The 23,086-nt window shown below is 42.5% G+C and overlaps 1 protein-coding gene across 10 annotated transcripts in view; it reads right to left on the bottom strand.

The window, feature by feature from the left end:
• ACACA (acetyl-CoA carboxylase alpha) overlaps positions 1-23,086 on the bottom strand; it is a 318,070-nt gene that overhangs the window by 126,492 nt on the left and 168,492 nt on the right. For all 10 annotated transcript variants that reach the window (XM_008271159.4, XM_008271164.4, XM_051824672.2 and 7 more), the window contains 4 exons: positions 15,510-15,623; positions 14,263-14,376; positions 12,558-12,647; positions 10,861-10,979 (listed from right to left, as the gene is read on the bottom strand). In XM_008271159.4, coding sequence (XP_008269381.2) covers positions 10,861-10,979; positions 12,558-12,647; positions 14,263-14,376; positions 15,510-15,623 — 437 coding nt within the window. The remainder of the gene's footprint in view (positions 1-10,860; positions 10,980-12,557; positions 12,648-14,262; positions 14,377-15,509; positions 15,624-23,086) is intronic.

Below are 23,086 nucleotides of genomic sequence, written 5' to 3' on the forward strand. Positions count from 1 at the left end.
AGAGAAGCAACCGGGACAGAGTCCAGCACCCCAACCAGGACTAGAACCCGGGGTGCTGGTGCCATAGGCGGAGGATTAGCCAAGTGAGCCACAGTGCCGGCCAAATAAAATCTTACCTAATTTGGCTGACCCTAGAACTTCCTGATAAATAATACGCCAAAATCATGAAAGATAGAGCAGGTTAAGAATGAGAATCTACAAGGCAAATTTCCTACACTCTTTTTGATCTTTGCCACTATTTTAAAAAGATTTGACAGCAGTCATTTCTCCAACTGAAAAGAATCAAACAAATAAAAATGCTTATTGTGCAAAAAAGGGAAAAGTATACTTACTACCCACAATTTAGGAGTCTTTTAAGGGGGTTGATGGGTTGATATCTCAACCTTCTAACATTCTTTGATGAGCATTTAATCACTGTTGGGGTTTTCTGGCACACAGAGGACTTACTGGGCAGAACATAGTGGGTGGTACTGATGATATGTGGGAAGGAGGATGGAGGGAGTAAAATGATGCACTTTCCAAGGCAGTGAAAGGAGCAGAATAGACTGAGCTAGTCATATAAATAAAAAGCTGTGACATATCACTGCACACAAACTGTATACCTCATGTGATTTGTGAGTAGCAATGCTCTTTGCATCAAACCTGTATCACAGAGTGAATTCATAAGGCAGCAAAAGCAACCTCTGAGTACAAAAACCTGTTTGGATTCCTTGAGCCTCTCAGGAGACTGGGCTTTATTTTACAAGAGATTCTTAGCTATAATTCCCTTGGTCCTCATCAATACACAACATGTATACACAGGTTCTAGAACAGAGGGAGATGTAGCTATACAGAAAACTAAAATTACTGCAGATGCTAATGAGAATAGAGGAAAAGTCTTTAAAATTGAAAGAATTCCAGAAGAAAGGGGTCACCTGCACACTCCCTTACCATGAACTTTAATTCAAAGAGAAGAAACCTGCTACAACTAAAGCAATCAGAGGTTCGGTTCATCCAGGGGTCTGGAGTTCAGAAACCAGTATAATCTCTCTCTTCTGTTAGGCAGTTTCTTAAACTAATAAAATGGTCTCACTGCTTCTGTAGCTTTGCTCTCCTTCCTTGGGGAGTCCTCACAAGATAAGGGCCAAGTTTTCAATAGAAAAGGGCCTGCTCTGGAAAACAACAACAACAACAACAACAAACCAAAAATCCACCACTGCCAACAAAAAGCCAGTCTTTCTCCATCAGCAACCCTCAAGCTCTCAGAGAGGGCCCCCTGCTGCTTTGTTATAAGACTTATGCACCATCCACACAGTATGGGGTAAAGAACAAAAACTCCCAACATCTCCAGTTTCTAAAGGGATGGTCCTAGTTCAATCTGTGGGGTCACAGGGGAGGTGAACAGGGAAGCAAAGATAAACGGTCTATTAACAGGTGAACACTTAGCCATGTCCATAGTGATTGTTTAGATAGCTTGTTATCCTATGCAGGGGCTATTTGATCAATTTAAGAATATGACAAATGCACCATATTACACACAGTTTTGATACACCAGAAAGCAAGATCCACAGCCTGAACAAAAAATAAACTAAGGAAGAAACTGTATAGGAGTCAAGTATTCCATTTACGCAGCTAAACATAACGCCTACCACATTTCACTACATACTCATTTTACAGATATGTTCAAATTGCTCCACCTCTGAAAAGGCAATCAACTATATTTCCAAATACATAAATGGGATATGAACTCAGTTCTCAGGATCTGCTGTATGGGCTACTCAAAGCACTTATGACGTTGACTCTTCATACACAATGTTTTGATAAATATTGGAGTCACATTCCTTCTAGGAGATTAGTTCCATTCTACAGAGGTGGTAACTGGGGAACTGAGGATGCCTTCCAAGGACACTGTTCAATATGGCATCACAAACCAGAATCTAGACCCAGCGCTTTCTCATCTCGGCTCCTGAAGCTAGCATTCCACATCAATATAGACTTTAAAGAAGGACAAGAGAAGTTCTTTGAATTCTGAGGTTCTTGGCATTAAGTCACCTCTGATTTTATTGATCTGCCTGCCCAGAACGGCTGGAGAGCCTGCTTCAATATGAATGCAAAGTCAGAGTTGCTGCCTGGTAGCTGAACCCTCTTTAATTTAAGGAACACTGACTTCTCTGGCAGTCACAAGTTCTCTGAGCCTTTTTACCATCCTTTCCACCTGAATTTCATTTTGCTTGATTCTAGCCGGCCCTACATAAATCTTTTATCATATAAAAATGCTCCCGATTCTTTTGCCTTCTAACTTGAAGGAAAAAAAAAAAAGAAGATCCCATATGAAAATGATGGAGATGCATGCAAACAAGCAGTGGTTACATCAAGCTGTGACTGAAAGCCAGTACAGGGCAAATCTTTTGAAATCAGGCAGCAAAGCAGAATCAGAAGAGGTCGGCTGAATAACCTACTAGCAGTCACTAACAGCAGTACCATAGGAGAAAGAGCAATTTCACTGGCTGTGATCAGTGGTGGTCTCCTTGCGTGACTATATTTCTGCAGGAGAATCCAAATCAAGAGCTGTAAAACACAGCTGAACCATGTATTTCTACTGTCATCGCCCCCACCACCTCCTTGCAGTGCAGATGCCCCGATTCCACTGCACAGCCTTAGCTTACAATAAAATGATCACTGCTTCATTCATTTGCAACCCCTCTGAAGCCCCTTCTTTGCTCTGCTGGAAGATTTTGCTCTTTTCTGAAACAAGTATGCCAACAGGGCGACAGCATATTACTGTTGTCTGCCGTATAATTAGCTAGAAACCCACAGCACAAAACTACAGGGATTTACAGGTGCCCTGGATTCTGCTTTTCCTTCCTCCTGGAATCAGCTAGTCTTCCTTGACAAGAAGGGACCTTGGGCTACCCTAATGATATATTGAGAGTTTTAAACTCGACTCTCCAATCTTAGAAGTCTAGAGTGCCAAAATAACACAGCAGAGGCCAGAAGCGGAGCCATGGATACAGGAAAGCACTTTGGTAAGCACTTAAACCTGCTGAGAATCTTCTCTTCTGCCAGATGCTTGCATCTTATCAGCAGACTACCCTGAACGAAGCAAGCAGTGCTGGAGGATTCTATTTATTTATAGCTCATTCTAGCCAGCTAACTATAACCAGGCGCTCCAACTGCCGAAAAACACTACAGGTTGGAGGACTTTTTAGTGTCCCACTACTATCCAAAGAAGGATCTAATCTCTGGACATCAAAGATTATCAGAATTCTCAAGAATGGCAGCAGGCTGATTAGCCATCTGGAAGGTTTCTCATTTCTAACTTTCCTCACAAATAACAAGGCCCAGAGCCCACCCACACCCCCAGCAGCTAAACACTGAAAGTGCCAAGCAGCCTCAGCTCTGCCATGACCACAGTGCGCGCCGCCAGGGGAGAACACAGCCGACCTCTTCTGGTTGTAAGACGTGAGAAAGGGAAGTACTTGAATTAAACCATTATAACACAGAAGGCCAAACTCACAAGGAGCCAGCAGCAGAGAAGGTGAAATGCAACCCGACTTCATTAAAGCATGTACTTCCACCTAAGAAACAAGTGGAAATAAACACCGATAGGTCCTCACCTATTATACAAACGTACAACAGGGCATGCTCTCGCCTTCTGCATCAACTTTGATGTTTCACATTTGATCAAGATTAAAAGATTTAAAATTTGCCCATGTTCACTAGTATGACACACAAGAATCACTTGGAGTTCTAAATTTTGTACTCCCAGACTTTCATAATTTATACATCAATATACACATCCACAGAGAATATGGGATAATTCATTTCATATACATTTGTATAAAGTTTTATGTTCGAAGATTAGATACACAGGTAGGCTGACTGAAGAACTTATTTGTTTACAGATTATTCTGATGCATTTAATATGGCCCAGAGTTAAGGGAAACCCAGAATGTGAAATAATTTTACAAATTGTCAAAAACCAGGCCGAAGCCGTGGCTCACTTGGCTAATCCTCCGCTTGAGGCGCCGGCACCCCAGGTTCTAGTCCCGGTTGGGGCGCCGGATTCTGTCCCGGTTGCCCCTCTTCCAGGCCAGCCCTCTGCTGTGGCCCGGGAGGGCAGTGGAGGATGGCCCAGGTGCTTGGGCCCTGCACCCACATGGGAGACCAGGAGGAAGCACCTGGCTCCTGGCTTCGGATGGGCACAGCACGCCAGCCATAGCGGCCATTTGGGTAGTGAACCAATGGAAGGAAGACCTTTCTCTCTCTCTCTCTCTCTCTCTCTCATTGTCTAACTCTCTTGTCAAAAACCAGACAAGATGACATGTAAGCGTAATAAGCTTTTGCATCTCCAGTACCAGTATGTGAGACTGGGATTTCAGAATGGGAAAAAAGACAAACACAAACACACATTAGACTCCAAACCCTGAGCCCCAGCTGCAGTAAGAAAGAGAAAAGGAAATGCTGAATGATGCCGAGTTCCTGGATTAATCCATATAACACACTGGTTAAATTCCCTGAAGAGCTGGACTCAGAATCCTAGACAAGAGAATTAGGTCCTGGAAGTCTGAGTAATGGTAAAACGTCTTGTAGTGCAGACCAGCTGTCCTGACTAGTCCTACACCAAGAAAATGACTGAAGAAACTCACTTACTTTTCCTTCAAAAACAATTGCTACCTGGCCACAAGTCACCTTTAGAAAACTGACACCTTAAAAAAAAAAAAAAAAAAAAAAAAAAAAAAAAAAAAAAAAAACTTTCCCTCAGAAGAATTCACAAACAATAGCACACAGTTTGGGGCCATTGCTGTGGCTCAGCAGGTCAACGCTCTGGCCTGAAGTGACAGCATCCCATATGGGCGCCAGTTCCAGTCCCAGCTGCTCCACTTCCGATCCAGCTCTCTGCTATGGCCTGGGAAAGCAGTAGAAGATGGCCCAAGTCTTTGGAAGACCTGGAAGAACTGGAAGAAGCTCCAGGCTCCTGGCTTCAGACTGGCACAACTCCGGCCATTGCAGCCATTTAGGGAGTGAACCAGCGGATGGAAGACCTCTCTCTCTCTCTCTCTGCCTCTCCTCTCTCTGTGTAATTCTACCTTTCAAATAAATAAATAAATCTTTAAAAAGACAAAGAATAGCACATAGTCTTTAATACTAAGAAAGTACAAAAACACACATGCAGATATACTGTGTCACATAGATATACATAGGTTTCTAACTAGGCTTAAGTCAGGAAAATTTCTGCGGGAAGGGAATTTAAGAAAAGGGTAAACCCCGGCCAGGAGCTCCCCTGAGTGAAGTGCTCAAGATAAGCTCCTCGGGTGAACAATATCTGGGGATGCCAGTAAGCTGGAAATACAATTCCCAGGAAAAAAAACTGGAAGTGTTGTATAGACTATTAAGAAGGAACCACCTTTAACCAAGAAACCTAGCAAGAAGAACTGAGCATGCAGTCGGAAACTACGAATAAACTATTTCGTAATCTGCTTAAAGAAATAAAAGTAGTGCTAGGAAAAAACAAATTATACTAAAGAATAACTAGACATCAAGCAATATACAACCCATGACGAATTAAAACAAAAATAAAAAGGTAGCAAACATATTGGCCATGCAGTAACTGCTGCAGCATGCTTAAAAGGGGCATGTTCCCCTTCTTAAATGGGGCCCTACACAATGCCAATGTATTTTGCCTATCTATAAAAACAAAACAGGTCCTAATGAGACACAGGTCTTCAGCATAAAGACAGCTAAAGCATTTTTCTGGGGGTGGGGAACCACTCTGCTGCTGTCAGATTGCAGAACTCCATGATTCATCCCAATCCAAGGGGGCTAAATCACTGGCCAAAAACAAACCACTGGAGTCAAATTCCACCAGGTGACTCTACACACGATAAGAGATTATAGTCTGGTTTTGGCATCACAACTTCCAAAGTCACTTTTAGCAACATGCTGGACAAATTTAGTCTGCTTCAAATGAACACTTTGCTAGAAAAGTGAAGACCAGGGGCAGGCGCTGTGGCACAGTGGGTTAAGCTGTCACCTGCATCTCATATGGGTGCCAGTTTGAGTTCCAGCTGCTCCACTTCCAATCCAGCTCCTCACAAATGCACCTGGAAAAGCAGTGCAAGATGGCCCAAATGCTTGAGCCTTTGCATCCACATGGGAGATGGGAAGAAACTCCTGACTCCTGGCTTTGGCCTGGCCCAGGCTTGGTCGTTGTGGCCATTTGGGGAGTGAACCAGTGGAATAAAGATCTCTCTCTCTTCCTGTCTCTACCTCTCTCTAACTCTGCCTTTCAAATAAATAAGTAAATCTTTAAAAAGTAATGGCAAGACCAAATGTCAGGAAAGGAAACACAAAAAATTGGCTAAACAGGGCAGGTGTTTGGTGGGACAGTTAGACGCTGCTTGGGAAACATCATCCACATAGGAGCACCTGGGTTTCCGTTCTGGCACTGCTTCCAGCTCGCTGCTGTGTGCTCTCTGGGAAGCAGCAGGTGACAGCTCAGGTACTGGATCCCTGCAAGCCACAGGGGAGACCCAGGTAGAGTTCTGGGCTCCTGGATTTACACTGGCTCAGCCCTCATGATTGCAGGCATTTAGGGGAGTAAATCAGCAGAAGGAAAATCTCAAACTCTCTGTCATTGCCTTTCAAATAAATAAAATTTTTGAAAACAATGGTTAAACAAAATCTGTGTTTGTTCACTAAAGATTTTGTTTGGTAAACCCAATTGGGAAACGTATGCTTCAAATGAGTGTCCTCTATTCTCATGGAATAGTTTTTCTCATGAGCTAATTTTTAAAGCATGCGTAAAATACTGTAGCATAATATACACATAAAGTATCTGGTATGAACATTTCCTGTAAGCACTAAGAACAAGGAACAAAATAATAGAGATTTTTGCTCTCTCCTAGGGTTACCACCAAAGCATAAAAAAAGAAGATTCATTGTGATTTTTCTCTTCTTTTTTAAGATTTACTTTATTTGAAAGATAGAGAGTTAGCAAGGTGCGGGACTGAAAGTGGAGCAGCCAGGACTTGAGCCGGCAGCCATATGGGAAGCTGGAACTGCAAGAGGCAGCTTAACCAACTAAGCCACAGTGGCAGCCCCTGTTCTAATTAATTTTTGGTCTACATTTGAGATGATCAGTGTTGGAGCCAGTTTGGATTGGAATATGGCAATAAGTGCCAAATTACTCTCTGAATTTCAAACACTTCATATGAAGAAAAAAATAGAATTATCTCATTAATAATGTCTTATATATGGAAAAGCATTAAAGATATATAAACTAAATGTTATTAAAATTGTTTTTATCCTGTTATTTACTTTTTAAGATTTTATTTATTTATTTGAAAGGCAGCATTACAGAGAGAGAGAGGGAGAGACAGAGATTTTCCAACTGCTGGTTCACTCCCCAGATGGCTCCAACAGCTGGAGCTGGGCCAGGTCTCCCACATAGGTGGCAGGTGTCCAAGTACTCAGGCCATCTTCTGCTGCTTTCCCCGGTGCATCAGCAGAGAGATGGATTGGAAGTGGAGCAGCAGAAATCTGAACTGGCACCCACAGGAGATGCCAGAAAACAGTGGCTTAACCCACTTTACCACAATGCTGGTCCCTCATTTTAGCCTTTAAATGTGACAAATAATTTAAAATTATGTATGTGGCTTCTATTTGATAGTGCTAGTCTAGAAGTAATGATTCTCAATTATAGGTGTTAACCAGAATTTCCAAAGGAGCTTTTCAAAAAGTTATCACCTGGGTTGACAACAAATAATTGATTATTTCAAAATAGCTAAGAGAATTCTGAACATTCCCAACACTAAGAAATTATGTCTGAGGGGACAGATATGCCAAGTACCCTGATACAACATGTACAATTAAAATACACTTTTTAAAGTGATCACCTGGATTCTAAATCCACAATGAATCAAACCTTGGAAGTTGGAATTCCAATATTTTTTCAAAACATTCCTCAGATATATCCTGAGAATCATTCATCTAGGGGTTAGTGGATATAACTGTGTCCTTGAGCCTTACAGGACTGGACACTGATAGTTTTCTGGGCCTTAATTTTGCAGAATGAGAGATGACATGCTTACCACCTGCTTATTCAAAGCAGTAATAGAAAGGACAGGCTGGTGTTGCGGTGCAGTGGACTAAGCCACCTGCAATGCCAGCTTCCAGGAGGGCTCCCTCTAATGTGCCTGGCAAGGCAGCGGAAGATGGCCCAAATACTTGGAATCCTACCACTCACATGGGGGACCTGGGTGTTCCTGCTGTGGGCATTGGCCTGGCACAGCCCTGACCATTGACCAGCAGAGGGAAGATGTCTTTCCCTCTCTGTCTTGCATTCATTCTCTCTGTTACTCTGAGTTTCAAATAAGCAAGACCAACCATGGAAGTGGAGGGGGCGAGGGGAGGCCAAGCCTAATCAGGCAGCCCATGCTTCAACCAATCCTGTCTACATAAACACTTGATATTGAAGCTAGTGGGCCTTCCTGGCAGGTAAACACTGATGTGTGGAGAGTGATATGCCCTGATTCCACAGGGAAAGGACTGGGAGGTTCTCCATTTAAGACCTTCCCAGATACCGCCTAACCCACATGTCTCTTCACTTGGCTAGTTGTGATCTGTATCCTCTATGATAAAACTGTAGTGTTTGAGTTCTGTAAATTATTCCAGGGAACTGCTGAACTGAGAAGGCGGTTAGACTCCCAAATGTGTAGTCAATTGGTCAGCAGTGCAGGAGTTCGGGGGCCCCGCTTGTGTCCGCACCTGAAGCGGATGCAGTTTATGGAGGGCTGAGCTTGTGATGTGTGATTAGCTCTAACGGTCTGCATCAGAACGGCAGTACACCAGCTAGTGTCAGAGTCAGGTCATAATTCCATATTGCAACCAAAGTATTTGTAAGAAAATATTTTTGAAATCTTGTAAAACTAAATTCAAATAGCAAAATCTATAATAACAGATTTGAATAAACTGTACTCTAAAACCGAATGTCATTTTGTGATCAAATATGACCATCAACAAAATATCTTGTATCTAAAAAAGTATTAAATCAATATAAATTTTACCAAGATTATTTTTTCTTTTCTCCTTATCTTACACTCTTCTTCACCTTCACACCTATACCAATAATAGCAATAATCCAATAACTTTAAAATTATACACACAACCAAGGGAGACTTTCCAGAGTCTACAGGATTACAGTCTGTTCAAGTCTGCTCATTATCCACAGGCTGCATAAACCTTACATGTTCACAGGGACAGGTATACAAGGTTTTGAAACCATATCAGGACTAACCAAGATTCACACCAGAATGTGGAAAGATGAATAAGGTTTCTTAACAAAGAAGCTACAAAGAATTTCTCTCATTTTTCAGTAATTTCCCCTCATCAAACTGTGCACATATCCTCAAATTTAAAAAGTGGGACAGGGAGAACAGCTAAGACAGGGATGGGTTGGGAAGGGAAGGACCTCAGAAGTGGCCTGCAGTCTGGCAGCCAATCACTGCCCAGAGACAAGGGCTGGAGGAGAGCAGAAGAAAAGCAGACTGTCTTGAGAATCACAAAGAGCATTAAGTGTAGCATGTAGTTCTCTACAATTATTCAAGAAATGCAGGCAAAGAAACAAGGCCTAGTGCTGAGCCCATGTGTGCCGTGAGCACTTGGCTGCTGGCTCACTGAAGGACAACCATTCGTTTCTAGAAAATGAGATTCTGAAATCCACAGAGGCAGAAATGTACCGAGAGATGCCTGCTAAATCAAGGATATATGCTTTTCTCTGCCATCCATAAGGCATTTTTGAGGTACAGAAGTGAAAGGATCTTCAGAGACAAAGAAGAAAGGCGCTTTTTCTGAAGATGCCGCTGCTCATTTGCCGACCTCTGCTGGATCAACAGTGGCATCCAGTGGCCAAAAGTCTCAGCACAGACTTCTTTGTCTCCAGAAAGGGTTTCTATTGCTCTGCACGGAGTGGCAATTCACAACAAAACCATTGCTGGTGTCTGAACCTAAGGCTCCCCAAAGACACAGGCCTTTGAAATACAAAGTGAAGGACCAAAGGCCATAAAGAAGAAATGGAGAGGAGCAGGTGAAGATTGGCAGTGGTATTTATATTTCCTGTGATACAACTAAAACACAGGAGGGATGAACACATATGTGTATGCTATTCCTAGATTTTCAATGTTGAAGCATTCCTTTTAAAAAATGAGCTTTGCAAGATAAATATTTTCATTTTAAAACCAAAGCCAAGGGACTTAGGAAGGAAAGAATAATAAAATTAGCATGGCTCATTAAATAATTTACTTGAATTTGAAAACTCTAGTTTTGAAGTATGACTTTAAAAAACTGCATCTGAACTGCTAAATTCAAGGGTCTGATTCTAGGGATAATGAATCTTGCTCAGGTATAACCTCAACACTAGCAAACACACAGAAAAGCAAGACATTCCACTCAATTTTTTTTTCTTGTTCTAATTGCTGACTTAAAATGGTTTTTAAAAAGATAGTTTTCTGGCAGAGTTCTATCAAATGAAAAGTTAGCCAATTCTCACTAACTGCAAAGAAGAGAAGGAGGAAGAGAAAGAGAGAGAGAGAGAGAGAGAGAGAGACAGACAGACAGATAGACAAGGAAAGGGAGAGAAAAAAATGTCTTCCTCAGGGATATAATACAAGCAAGAATGAGTGGTGTAATCCTAAACCTTCTTCTTGCTGAGATGGTATTTTATCTCCACAGGTCAAAGAAGTGGGCACCAAGAAGTTCTTGATTCAAATCTGCCCATTTTTGTTCTACATTTCTACATGACAAGACAGGGATCTCCCATACACAGAACTCCCCTTTACTCTTCTCTAGCTGGCTCAGGGACACGTCCCAGTTCAAACTCACCTGTTTGGATGAGATGTAGGCAGCATGAACTGGAACTCCACCACACACGTGTTGTCCTTAAGCTGGCGGTGCTGTACACTGTTCAGTTCGTAGGCAATATAAGCCCTTCGAACATACACCTGGTGAAAAAGTAATCCTCAGTCAATAAACTTCAAAAAACAGACACTAGCTGGCTCAGGAAAAAGACCATCCTGCAAAGAGGTATCTGAAGCACAAGGTGGTGGTTTGTGGTGAAAGACATCCCAAGATCTGAACATACTAGGTTTACTTAATAAAGCTGCAGTGTTAATACTATACCCATGACAATAAGCAGAAATAAAACCAGCCTGCCTCTGCTGCACAACCCGCAGAGCACCGTAACCCTTCCACACTTCCTGAAATTCTGGAGGAAACCTGATCTTTAATAAAAGGACACAGAACCGTGCCAATTAATTCATTAAACATGATCGTTTCAACAGAGCAAAAAAAGCAAGTAGTGAGAAAAGTGACAAGTTCTGACTCTGGGCCACTTAAGGAGTGAAGAGGGAAGACAGAGGCAACTGCAATACAGTTCAGCCCTTCTTAACTTACACCTTTGGGTTTCCCCCACACCCCACTGCCCAAAATCAATCTTGACTCATTTAGATACCAGACCCCAGGCCAAAAATCCTACAGCCTACTTGACATAGAATATCTCAAACACACTAAAACTCAAGAGTTAACAGTAATGGGCTACATCTCAATAAAAAAAACCTTCAGTCCAACCACACACACTTTACAGCCTATTTGCTACGCAAGTAAAATGCTGCATGGGATTCTAGCAGCATGTGAGGTATATCATTAAATGACATGAGAGCACTTTAACATTTTGTTCAAATTTGGTATTTACCGAGGAAGATACTTCAAATACTAACCAAAGATTATAAACAAATAAGAAGTAACCCACAAGAGTTGGCAAAACATGATGATCTTATATTCTATGAAATCATCTGAAACACAGCTTTTCCTCATGTTCAAAGAAACATCCAGCTGGCAATTTTATGGCAACATTCAGGGCCCAGAATTTTATGCTTAATGAGGCAGCTTGCTGTGGTGAAACCGGGGAAGTCTCTGGAGCCAGAACACCCCTAGTTCAAGTACAAACTCCTCGACTCAATATCGAGGTGATTTGGGAGAAGTCACTCCACCTCTCAGAATCTCACTCTCTTCTTACTTCATAAAGAAATTGTAGGATTAAATGGAAAACAACAATATCAACAGCAAAAGCAAAGCACCTAAAACATAGTTCATAAATGCTGTTACTTTCTTCCCTATGAGGCTGCCTGACAATTCAAATTGTAACCAAAACCATTTTAATGTGGCCCAAATCACAATATGGTAAGGTTGCACATGATCAGCCAGATTTTTTTACCTAACAAGTTACAGGGAATCCTAATTGATCATGAAACAGAATTCAAATACCTATGAAGTAAGAACTGGAGGAAATGCTGGCAGTCATTTCCCTATGACTGGCACCCAAAAGCTGATGATTAATATGGATGAAAAATGTTGGGTAAATGTACTTGAGTAAGCACTTATCATTTCAGAGGGGAAAAAAAAAACCTACCTGAAGAACAAAGGTTATAGCCAAAGAAAAAGACCGGACATGATGGCCAGACAGAAGACCTCAGCTAGTGATGCAGGAGAAGGTCACAAGGTCCATCACCATGGACACTCACCTCCAGAGCTGCCATCCTCACCACCTGGTTGCTGTGATAGAAGAAGTTTGGCAGGACATCAAAAATAGACGTTTCAGATAGGATGAGTTTCTGGAAGGTAAAAAGATAAGCCTGAACTACTACATCCAAAAGAAAACCATTTCAATGGATGCTATTTGGATTTGAACTCTGTGTATGAATGCCATGCTCAGCTACAAAATGGGAAAAATAGTACCTATCTTCACAGGGCTCTTATAAGGACTGTAAGTTAACACATGTAAAATTATTCGTGTAATGCACTAAAAATGCATTAACTGTACACATTAAACCTAAGTGTTTGTAACTATTATTATTATCCATTCTGCTAAATACCTATACTCCCCTTCCTACTGTCTCAGTACCATACCATAATAAACCCTAGATTTGAACCTGCAGTTGAAGCCCTATTTATTTTATTTTATTTTTTAAAAGATTTATTTATTTATTTGAGAGGCAGAGTTACACAGAAAGAAAAGGAGATACAGAGATCCATCTTCCATCTGCTGGTTCACTCCCAAAATGGCCGCAACAAACAAGGCTGGGCCAGCCTGAAGCCAGGAGCTAGGAGCCTCCCCCAGATCTTCCACATGGGTGCAGGGGCCAAAGCACTTGGGCCATCCTCCACTGCCTTCCCATGTATATCAGCAGGGAGCTGAACTGGCAGTGGAATAGCCGAGACTTGAACCAACATTCACATGGGATACCAGCAAGGCAGGCCACGGCACCAGCCTCGAAACTCTATATTTTAACAATGAATTAAATAGAAAACACATCCTTCCTCTCCTTTCAGCTTCCGCAGAATAAAATCTTACAGAAACTCTGAAAATTTCTTTGACAAGATATAACAACAGAATCCTTGTTTCTAGGTATATAAATACAAAGTCACCCCTGAGAAAATGAAGTTTAAAAATAATAATCAAGTGCCTTCCAATTAGTAAAATTATCCAATAATCTCCTACAAAATTCTTTATATAGGCCGGCGCCGTGGCTCACTTGGCTAATCTTCCACCTGCAGTGCCAGCACACCAGGTTCTAGTCCCGGTTGGGGCACAGGATTCTGTCCCGTTTGCTCCTCTTCCAGTCCAGCTCTCTGCTGTGGCCCGGGAAGGCAGTGGAGGATGGCCCAAGTGCTTGGGCCCTGCATCCACATGGGAGACCAGAAGGAAGCACCTGGCTCCTGGCTTCAGATCGGCGCAGTGCACTGGCCATAGAGGCTATTTGGGGAGTGAACCAATGGAAAAGGAAGACCTTTCTCTCTGTCTCTCTCTAACTCTGCCTGTTAAAAAAAAAAAAAAGAAGCTTAATAGAAAGCATTAAAATAAAATGAGCATTCTAAAGCTTTGTCTCCTAAAGAGTAACAATTATTCACATATACACTTGATTTGAATATCAGACATCAACTAGGTCACTTAATTCTGGCCTAGAATACATTCTATTCAGAGGCACAAGAGGTAAAAACCTCAGTAAGATACTTCTGTCTGGGAAGGCCTATTTGATTTCTAAGTTAAACCACGACTCGACTGGTATTTTCATGAAGAAATATTCATAAGTGTAAATCATTTTAGAAATTCATGATATGAAACTTCATTACATGAAAAATCAAAACTGATTGATGATTTAATTAGACAGTGCAAGGGAATAAGGGGACAGGAGAGCAGGGCAGCAGAAAAGGGCTCTAACCAGGTACCTGCAGATTCTCAATGCAGAACTGGTGTCCATACATGTCAATAGCCGATAAGAAGATAGACTCCACTTGGTTATGGCGAAGCTCGTACGATGGCAAATGGGAGGCAATAAGAACCTAGAGTGAGAGCAAAATAAGAGGCGTCAGTTCCTGAGGGAGTGATTATTCTAGGCTCCTATTAGGCAGCTCTGATACAAGAGCAATAAATATAAATCTTTAAGTGCAGGCATCAAAGATAAAACAGAGACTAAGTCAAACAACTTCTAGGTCCTGTAACATAAAGCCAATGCCACCAAATACGGAATCTCGGTTGACTCTCACCGTGATTTGCGTTGTGGGCAATTTCCCGAGGGGCGTGGGGGAAGGGAGAGAAAACAGCTTCCATCACGTTCCATCAGTGCATGTGATTTACCATCGCAAAGCTGCTAGTCCTGGGGACTGCATGACTAGCTGTTAATTGGGAATCAGGTCTGGCAGGGAGCAGCTGTGGGGAAGGTGGATGCTGCCTGGCTAGCCTTTTGCAACTCTGAAGTAGACAGGCAGACTAGGAAAAGCTGCTTTGACAGCCCCCAGGTACTGAGCACGGAGGAGAAGTCATACCAAGGTGTGTGAGGGGCACAAAGAGTGGAAGCAGTATCACAAACAAACAAACAGGGACAACAGGGACGTGGCAGGAGCTGAATGCCCTCAGCAGGTCACTGGGAGGTTCAATAACGAGTAGCTCAGTGACATGGATACAATTCTAGAGGAGGCAGAAGGTCACTGAGCAGCTTCAAACGCTGCTTCCTCCTGGATGCCCAGCCAACTCACTGCTTCCCTGCTGAAACCTTTTGGAATGGAAATGAAGTCTACAGGGTGAAACTAACTGGACTTCTCCAGGGTGGTTCTGATTGTTAGGGCCTAAGACTCATTTCGTTCTTTCTGCTTTCCGCACTTGATCATTTCTTCTCAACTTAAAAGTTTTCATCTACTTCCAAGCTCCCTTTGGGAAGAAAGATTGAGTCTATTTCCCTCCTTCAGTTGCCTTTCCTCCTCCCGACCTGGTTTACTGTCACAGGGCTACTGGGGAGAGCAGGAAATGACAGGGGCTCAACACTAATCATTCCTTTCTCTTTAAGAAAAATACACCACAAGAAACCATTTGTTCTGAAGGCAATGTTACACGCGTAGAAAACTGTACAGTCCTTGTAAGAGGACTGAATGAAAGTTCACGGCACCCCTCCTTCAAGATAACCAACAAGTGTCCTTGCCTGGCGAGCGCGGAGTGCCACCTTAGCATTGGTAGTCTTACTGAGCTGAGTTAGCTCCGTGAGGATATTCAGCAGCTCATCAGTGAGAGTAGGATCCCGGCCACACAGCTGATCCTAGTTGTTAATGTGAAAAAGAACAACACAACCACATTAAAAACAACTGCAGTGCATAGGACACTGAAATGGGGGTGGCGGGGAATGCAAACAAAGTAAACATAACTGGGTTCTTAGTAAAAAATAACAGCAAACTCTGGTATGTTTATTCTAAATAATGTGATAAAAAACATCCCAGAGGAATTGCAGCCAAGGAGAGGCAACTCAGATCTCTCAGATTCAAGATTCTTAATATATTTCTTTATAAGTTAACACTATAATTTTATTGTTCAGAAGAAATAATTGGAAGGGACTGAAGGGATTCTGAGCAAGAAATATCAAACGAGGGGGCAGACGTGAGGTTTACCAGTGAAGACACCCATGTCCTGTACTGGGGTACCTGAGTTAGATACTCACCTCTGACCGCTCCGGCTTCCTGCTAATGCAAACCCTGCAGGCAGCAGTGACAGTACCAGTGACTGGGTTCTTTTCACCCACAGGGGAGACCTGAACTGAGTTCTCGACTCCTAATGTTGATCCAGCCCAGTCCCAGCCATTGTAGGCATTTGGGGACTGAATCAGCAGATGAGAGTTTCTTTCTCCTTCTCACTCTCTCTTTCTGCCTTTCAAATAAATAAAAAAAATTTTTAAAAAGAAACAAAGGAGGTCTCAGTTTCAAGAGGTTTTAAATACTACAGAAATTAAAAGCCAGCTTGTTCCCTCTCCTATGGTTGGAAAGAAGATAAAACAAGACAAAAAGGAACCACTATGGCAGTTTTCATTACACAAACAAAATGTTCAGTATCCCAGGAGGACAAAAAACAGAAACACAAGAACAAATTATTCATTTTTACATATACATTTACTAAAAACACCATCTCACATTCTGGCAATGCTGTACCCAAAACCATCATTCTCTTCCTGTACTGAGAATCATTCCATGATATTTAAACATGGTAAAGACTTAGCTGGATTACAGCAGAAAATAAGTTCCAAGCTCCCACTATAGAACCTGTGGTTTATTCAGTATTGAGGTTTCTTCCTGTTTTAAAAATTAAAAAATATTAAAAAAAAATCCCCACCATATTCTGAGATAAAATTTTTGGGGAATCCAGTGGAATATGAATTTATTCCTTACATTCATCCATTATCCATTCATTTTCATCTAAACCAAAAAAAAGTTGTCAACACGGTTCTTCTAAATGTCTTTCCTTTCTGAATTTTATGTGGCTAGTAGCAATGTCCTTAAGACCACATACATTAGGTATCATTTGCTTTCCTTGGACTTTGAAATAGTTACCTTTCTATGTTATTCTCTCTCTCCATCAGTGGGGCATGAAAGATCCCAGAGGGCCTTCCTGCTATCACTTTTTAAAAGAATGTTTTAATTTCTTTTCATCTATTTGAAGGGAGGGCAGAGTGAGAGAAAGTGAGAGGGAGAAGAGTAAGACCTTCCACCTACTGGTTCACTACCCAAAGCCACCAACAGTCAAGGCTGGGCCAGGCCAAAACAGTGAAACTGGAACTCCATCTGGGTCTCCCACATGGGTGGTAGGAGCTCAAACACTTGGACCACCTTCCAATGCATCTCAGGGTGCAAATTAGCAGGAAGCTGGATAGAAGTGGAGTAGCCAGGACTCAAACCTGCCTGCTGAAATAAGATGCAAGGGTCGCTGCTGTGCCACAACACTGGCCTACCTTTTCTTACCCTATACTTGTTAAGATTTATTTATTTATTTGAAAGGCAGAGTCTGAGAGAGAGAGAGAGAGAGAGAAACTTCCACTGCTGTTTCATTCTGGGCTGCAATGGCCAGAGCTGGGCTGATTGGAAGCCAGGAGCCAGGAGCTTCTTCCAGGTCTCCCACATGGGTGCAGGGACCCAGCACCAGGGCCATCTTCTGATGCTTCCCAGATATATCAGCTAGACTGGAAGTGGAGCAGTTGGGACTCAAACTGGCACCCATATGGGATGCTGCCCCCAACTCTGCCCATACTTAAAAAAAAAAAAAAAACTTATTACCACTTTTTAATCACCTCTCCTCTTGGCTGTCAGTCTTCTTGAGGAATCTCTTTCATACTTAACGTTCCCCATCTCAGGGACACTATTTACAGTCCTTTATCATAGTGGAATAAATAAAGGTGTGTGCCTTTGGCACACTCCATCCATGTCACAAAGTTTCTCAAACTTATTTATTTATTTTTTTTTGAGAAAACAATTCAAAAAATGAGTCTGGTTTGCCCAGCCCACCAACATGAGGTCTGTTCCAACTATCCAGAATCGTTAAGACTCATGATGGAATTTATAGTTAAGGAAGTGAAAGTGTTATTTTTACACATTTAATGCCAATAATTTACTCATCTGAGTGAGAATAAGGTGCTATTAAAGTAAAAATAAGTCCAAGATTCTGTTGCAACAGTCACATAATAAGGGCCTGTTCCAACCCTAGGCATAACAGCAAAGGCTGGAAGAAAAAGCAGAAAAGACTCATCTTTTACTGAGAACTAATGAACAAAAGAGAATTTCAGGTGGATATGTAAACTCACCAGAAATAAGATCATAAACAGGACAGAGACAGAATAGTGGGTAGGGAAACCAAGGCAACTGAATTCCCCCTTTCCTAATGTCCCCAATGAACACATTCTCTTTACAGAGGTACCTATTTCAACCATCAGAATGTCCCATCGAAAGATCCAAAAACATGGTGTGTGTTGGGTTACATTACAACTCGGCTATTCTGCATACAGCCAGACTACAATCTCAATGTTGACAGCAGACGTCAATATGACTAATAAGAACCTTAGTCACTTCCCCTACCTATACCAGATTTGATATGTAATGTTTTCCTTTTAATGGAAATCTAGCTTGTCTTTAGAGATTAAACTTAAAAAACAAGAAAAAGTTGTCCTCTTGTTTAACCACTTAAAAAAATAACACAAAGCAAAATACACAACACCATTTTTTTTTAAGTGGAGAAAGGAAAGGCACTAATAAGCAATTTTAAAAGATTTATTCATGGGGCTGGCGCTGTGGTGTAGAGGGGAAAGCCGCTGCCTGAAGTGCCAGCATCCCATATGGGCACTGGTGCAAGTCCTGGCTGCTCCACTTTCGATCCTGTTCTCTGTTATGGCCTGGGAAAGCAGTAGAAGATGGCCCAGGTGCTTGGGCCCCTACACCCACATGGGAGACCTGGAAGAAGCTCCAAGCTCCTGGCTTTAGATTGGCTCAGATTCAGTCATTGCAACCACCTGAGGAGTGAACCAGCAGATGGAAGAAATAAAAAATAAATAATAAAATAAATTAAAAAATAAATATTTTTTTAAAAGATTTATTTATTTAAGAGGCAGAATGACAGAAACAGACAGACATATTCCATCTACTGGTTTACTCCCCAAATGCCCACAACAATCAGGGCTCAGCCAGGCTGAAGCCAGGAGCCAAGAACTCAATCCAGGTCTCTTACAAGGGCAGCAGGAATCCAAACATCTGAGCCATCATCTGCTGCCTCCCCAGCACATTAACAGGAAGCTGGATCTTAAGCGCAAAATAGAGGTGGAGATACCTCCGATATCAGAGTGCAGGTTCAAGTCCCAGCTGCTCTGCTTCCAATAGAGCTTCCCACAAAGTACCTGGGAAGGCCCAAGTATTCGAGTCCCTGCCACCCACATGGGAGACCAGGATGAAGTTCCAGGCTCCTGGCTTCAGCCTGACCCAGCCCTGCTTTTGGTGGCCATTTGGAGAGTGAACAGTGGCTGGAAGATCTCTTTGTCACCTAGCCTTTCAAATAAATAAATAGAAATGTTAAAAAAAAAAAAAAAAAAAAAAAAAGCCCAGAGTAGCAACAACTGGAACTGGCATTCCAATACGGGATGTAGGAGTCTCAGCTGGCAGTTTAACACACAGTGCCACAACACCCAACCCGATCCACATTTGAAACGCTCCTAGTGTAAACCCAATCAGAGGCTCAGATGAATGGCATCACTCACACAGAAGCAGGGTTTACAGTAGGCTCCCGAGTGTGGAAGGTGACACAGATCAGAAAGAAAACAAACAGTGAGTGACAACTACTCAGCATCAAGGTGGCTACAGGATATAACATGACTAGCTAGACAGCAATGAGGATGTTGATACTTTAAAAAAAAATTTCTTTATTTGAAAGGCCGAGCAACAGAGAATGAGGAAGAGAAAGAGAAATCTTCTATCCGCTGGTTCACTCTCCAAATGCCTGCAACAGCCAGAGGCTAGGCTAGGCCAAAGTCAGACCTAGAACTCCATCCAGCCCATGCAAGTAAGTGGTAGGGACCCAAATACTTGAGCTATCCTCTGCTGCCTCCAAGGATGCACACAATCAGGAAGCTGGATTGGAGGGGGACTAGTCAGCACCCTGAAAGGATGTGGACATCCATGCGGCAGCTTAACCCCCAGGCCACAGTGCCCTCCCCAGATGTTGAGAGTTTTTATTTGCACCGAAAGTTTAACTTAGCTAAAGAATCCCTTAAGTATCTCTAAGCACACAAACACGGTGTCCTAGGTTCTAAGAGTTTCCTTTTGAAGTTAAATTTAAGACAGGAGGCCGGCGCCGCGGCTCACTAGGCTAATCCTCCGCCTTGCGGTGCCGGCACACTGGGTTCTAGTCCCGGTTGGGGCGCCGGATTCTGTCCCGGTTGCCCCTCTTCCAGGCCAGCTCTCTGCTGTGGCCAGGGAGTGCAGTGGAAGATGGCCCAGGTGCTTGGGCCCTGCACCCCATGGGAGACCAGGAAAAGCACCTGGCTCCTGGCTCCTGGCTTCGGATCAGCGCGGTGCGCCGGCCGCAGCGCGCTGGCTGCGGCGGCCATTGGAGGGTGAACCAACGGCAAAGGAAGACCTTTCTTTCTGTCTCTCTCTCTCATTGTCCACTCTGCCTGTCAAAAAAATAAAATAAAAAAAATAAAAAAAAAAAAAAACAACTTAAATTTAAGACAGGAGAAGAACTTTCAAGTAGATTTACTACTGGTCGTCCAGACTTTGTTCTCAAATGTTCCTCCAAACAGAGGAAACCTGGCAGTCTCTTGGTCACTTGATACTCTGCTCTTCAGACAGGGTGCCCAAAAATCCTTGAGACAACCTACTGCAAGTAAGTTAAGGCAGCTAGAGAAAGGCAAGAAGGTATCTTCACTAGAGCGGCCCGTGTCCTACCTTGGTGCAAGATTGGTTTGCTTGATCTTTCCTACCAGGTTTAAAACTGCCAGAAATCATCATCTAACACAGAGAACTGCACTGTCCACATTCCTGCTTCTAGAAAGCACACATTGGAATGCTGAGCACATAACCGTCAGGGCTCCAAGGGGAGCAGAGAAAGGGGAACCAGCAGAGAAGACAGGCTGCGGGAATTGAAACACCACCGTGTCCAGGTGACATCTGCAAAGACAGGGAGGCCATAAAGAGTTATCCAAACGACTAAAATTACTTTTACCAGCTATCCCTATTAATGCAGATGTGGGGGAGGGGAGCAGCTGGCCGCGTCAAAGAGGAGGGGGAGGCATGTCTGGCATTCAGAAAAATCAGATCAGAAAGGAGCACCTTCTGAGGTTTTTTTCCCCTGTTCTTCAAGTCCCTGCTAGCTGCAAGCCATATCAATTAATTTATTGATTTCTATATGTCTAAGATGTGGTGAAAATAACAGATATTGCAAAAAGAAATTGGTAATATGAAAGCCCACAGATACTATTATGTTTAATATTGAGCCCTGCTTTGTTTTTTGAAGAAAAATGTGAAGATGCCAAAATAAAGAAAAAGCGTATCTGGCTTCCTGGGTCAGATCTTCGACCTGCCTTCTCCTCCCTTTCCCCTCTGCTCTTCATGCAAACCCAAACATTCTGAAACAGCTCTTTTCTCCCAAAGAGCTCAGCCTGCTGGAAAGAAAGTTTGAGTAGAACCCATGCAGGTAAGAAGTGATCTGGATGACCAGGGTGGGGAGAGGGGGTGGGGGAGGGGAAGAATGGCACAAGGCAGAATCCCATTGGCTTCTGCCTGTCCTCACTGGCAAGAACAGAAAGCAAAGCCTCAAACCAGTTCTCTGACAGGGCCCAACGCCTCTGCAGCACCCCCCGTGTAATTACACACTTGAGTGACTGGACTCTGAAGAAAATTGAAGGCCTGAGCTCCGAACAGCTGCCATTTTCTCTCTCCATCACACCAGCGTGATTACTTGAGAAATGAACAGCCCCGGCTCAAAGCTACTCCAGAATTCTCAGAGGAAATATGGCTCCGTGTTCCAATAATGAGATTCTTAAGGCAAGCGTTACTTACAATCACTCCGCAAAAGGAGCGAGCCGAGCCCCTATATCTTACAAATTAGAATTTAAGAAACCCAGCGACAGTCTTGGACGATCATTACTCTTCGGCTGCTCCAAGGATTCTGGGCTTTGGTCTATTTTTAGTGCAGAAAACTGTTAAGTTCTTAAAAAGGTAATCATAATAAGACGAAAAACTCTCCAGAACTTGCTTCTTATAAAGGCAAATTTGCCCCATTTTAGGTTGAAACTGACGAATTCCTCTACCCCTAATCTTTACCCTTTTCTGCCAGAAACTCTTGGCTTTATCCAAAAGAGCATTAATAACCCTTGAATTAAAATTAAACACACACACACATATACACTAAATAACGAGATTTCCTCCCTCTTTTGATTAAGAAAAAAAACTTAGCAAGTTGCCAAAGACAAAATCGTTTCTTTGCTGAAACCTGTCACTTGGGGAAGCTGAAATATCACATAGTGCTAACAGATTCTTTTTCCTTTCTCAAATGCATCTTCCGGTTTTCCCACCATCTAGTCATTCTGGGGTAGTAAAGGTAAAGAACTCTCCCTATAATTACATAATTTACAAAGTGGCTGTTCTAAAAACTGTTACATCCTTTAGAGTTAACCAGTTGGGTAGATAACTGAGTGAGTGGCACTGCTGTTAACCAGAAATGTAAGGTAGACACTTTCCCTTCATTCTGAAGTATGAAATAAAAGATGGCAGTGAAGATTTATGGTTTTGTTCCCCTCCAAGACGAAAGGATGGAATTAAGGTACCAGCAATGCCAACTCCACAAAGGGACAGGAAAGGACTCTCTAGGAATGAAAAGGCACTACAGTCCCCCTTAAAGACAAAAAGACAGCAGAAGGGCAACTGGTCAGGACCACCGGGTGAGGGGCTCTAAGAACAATTCTATTGTTCACGGATTCCTAGAAGTAACTCAATCACAGATCTAGGTGCCGAAGATTTATAAACCATCTTTAAAACTCCTTAGGTTCACAAGCATTCTACTGGCTGCTCTAATAAATATACATTAGTCTGCTTTATACTGACAAGTCTCATCCCTCATTCCCATTTTCTAGTAATTCTTATATTTCTAATTTAGGGGGACAAAGCATATATCTATGATCAACACAATAATCTCAGCTTAGATTTCATATAAATAAAATAAAGGAGACAAAAAAGATAAGGGATACATTTAAATGTT

The sequence above is a fragment of the Oryctolagus cuniculus genome, chromosome 17 (assembly GCF_964237555.1).
Source record: "Oryctolagus cuniculus chromosome 17, mOryCun1.1, whole genome shotgun sequence".
NCBI lineage: Eukaryota > Metazoa > Chordata > Mammalia > Lagomorpha > Leporidae > Oryctolagus > Oryctolagus cuniculus.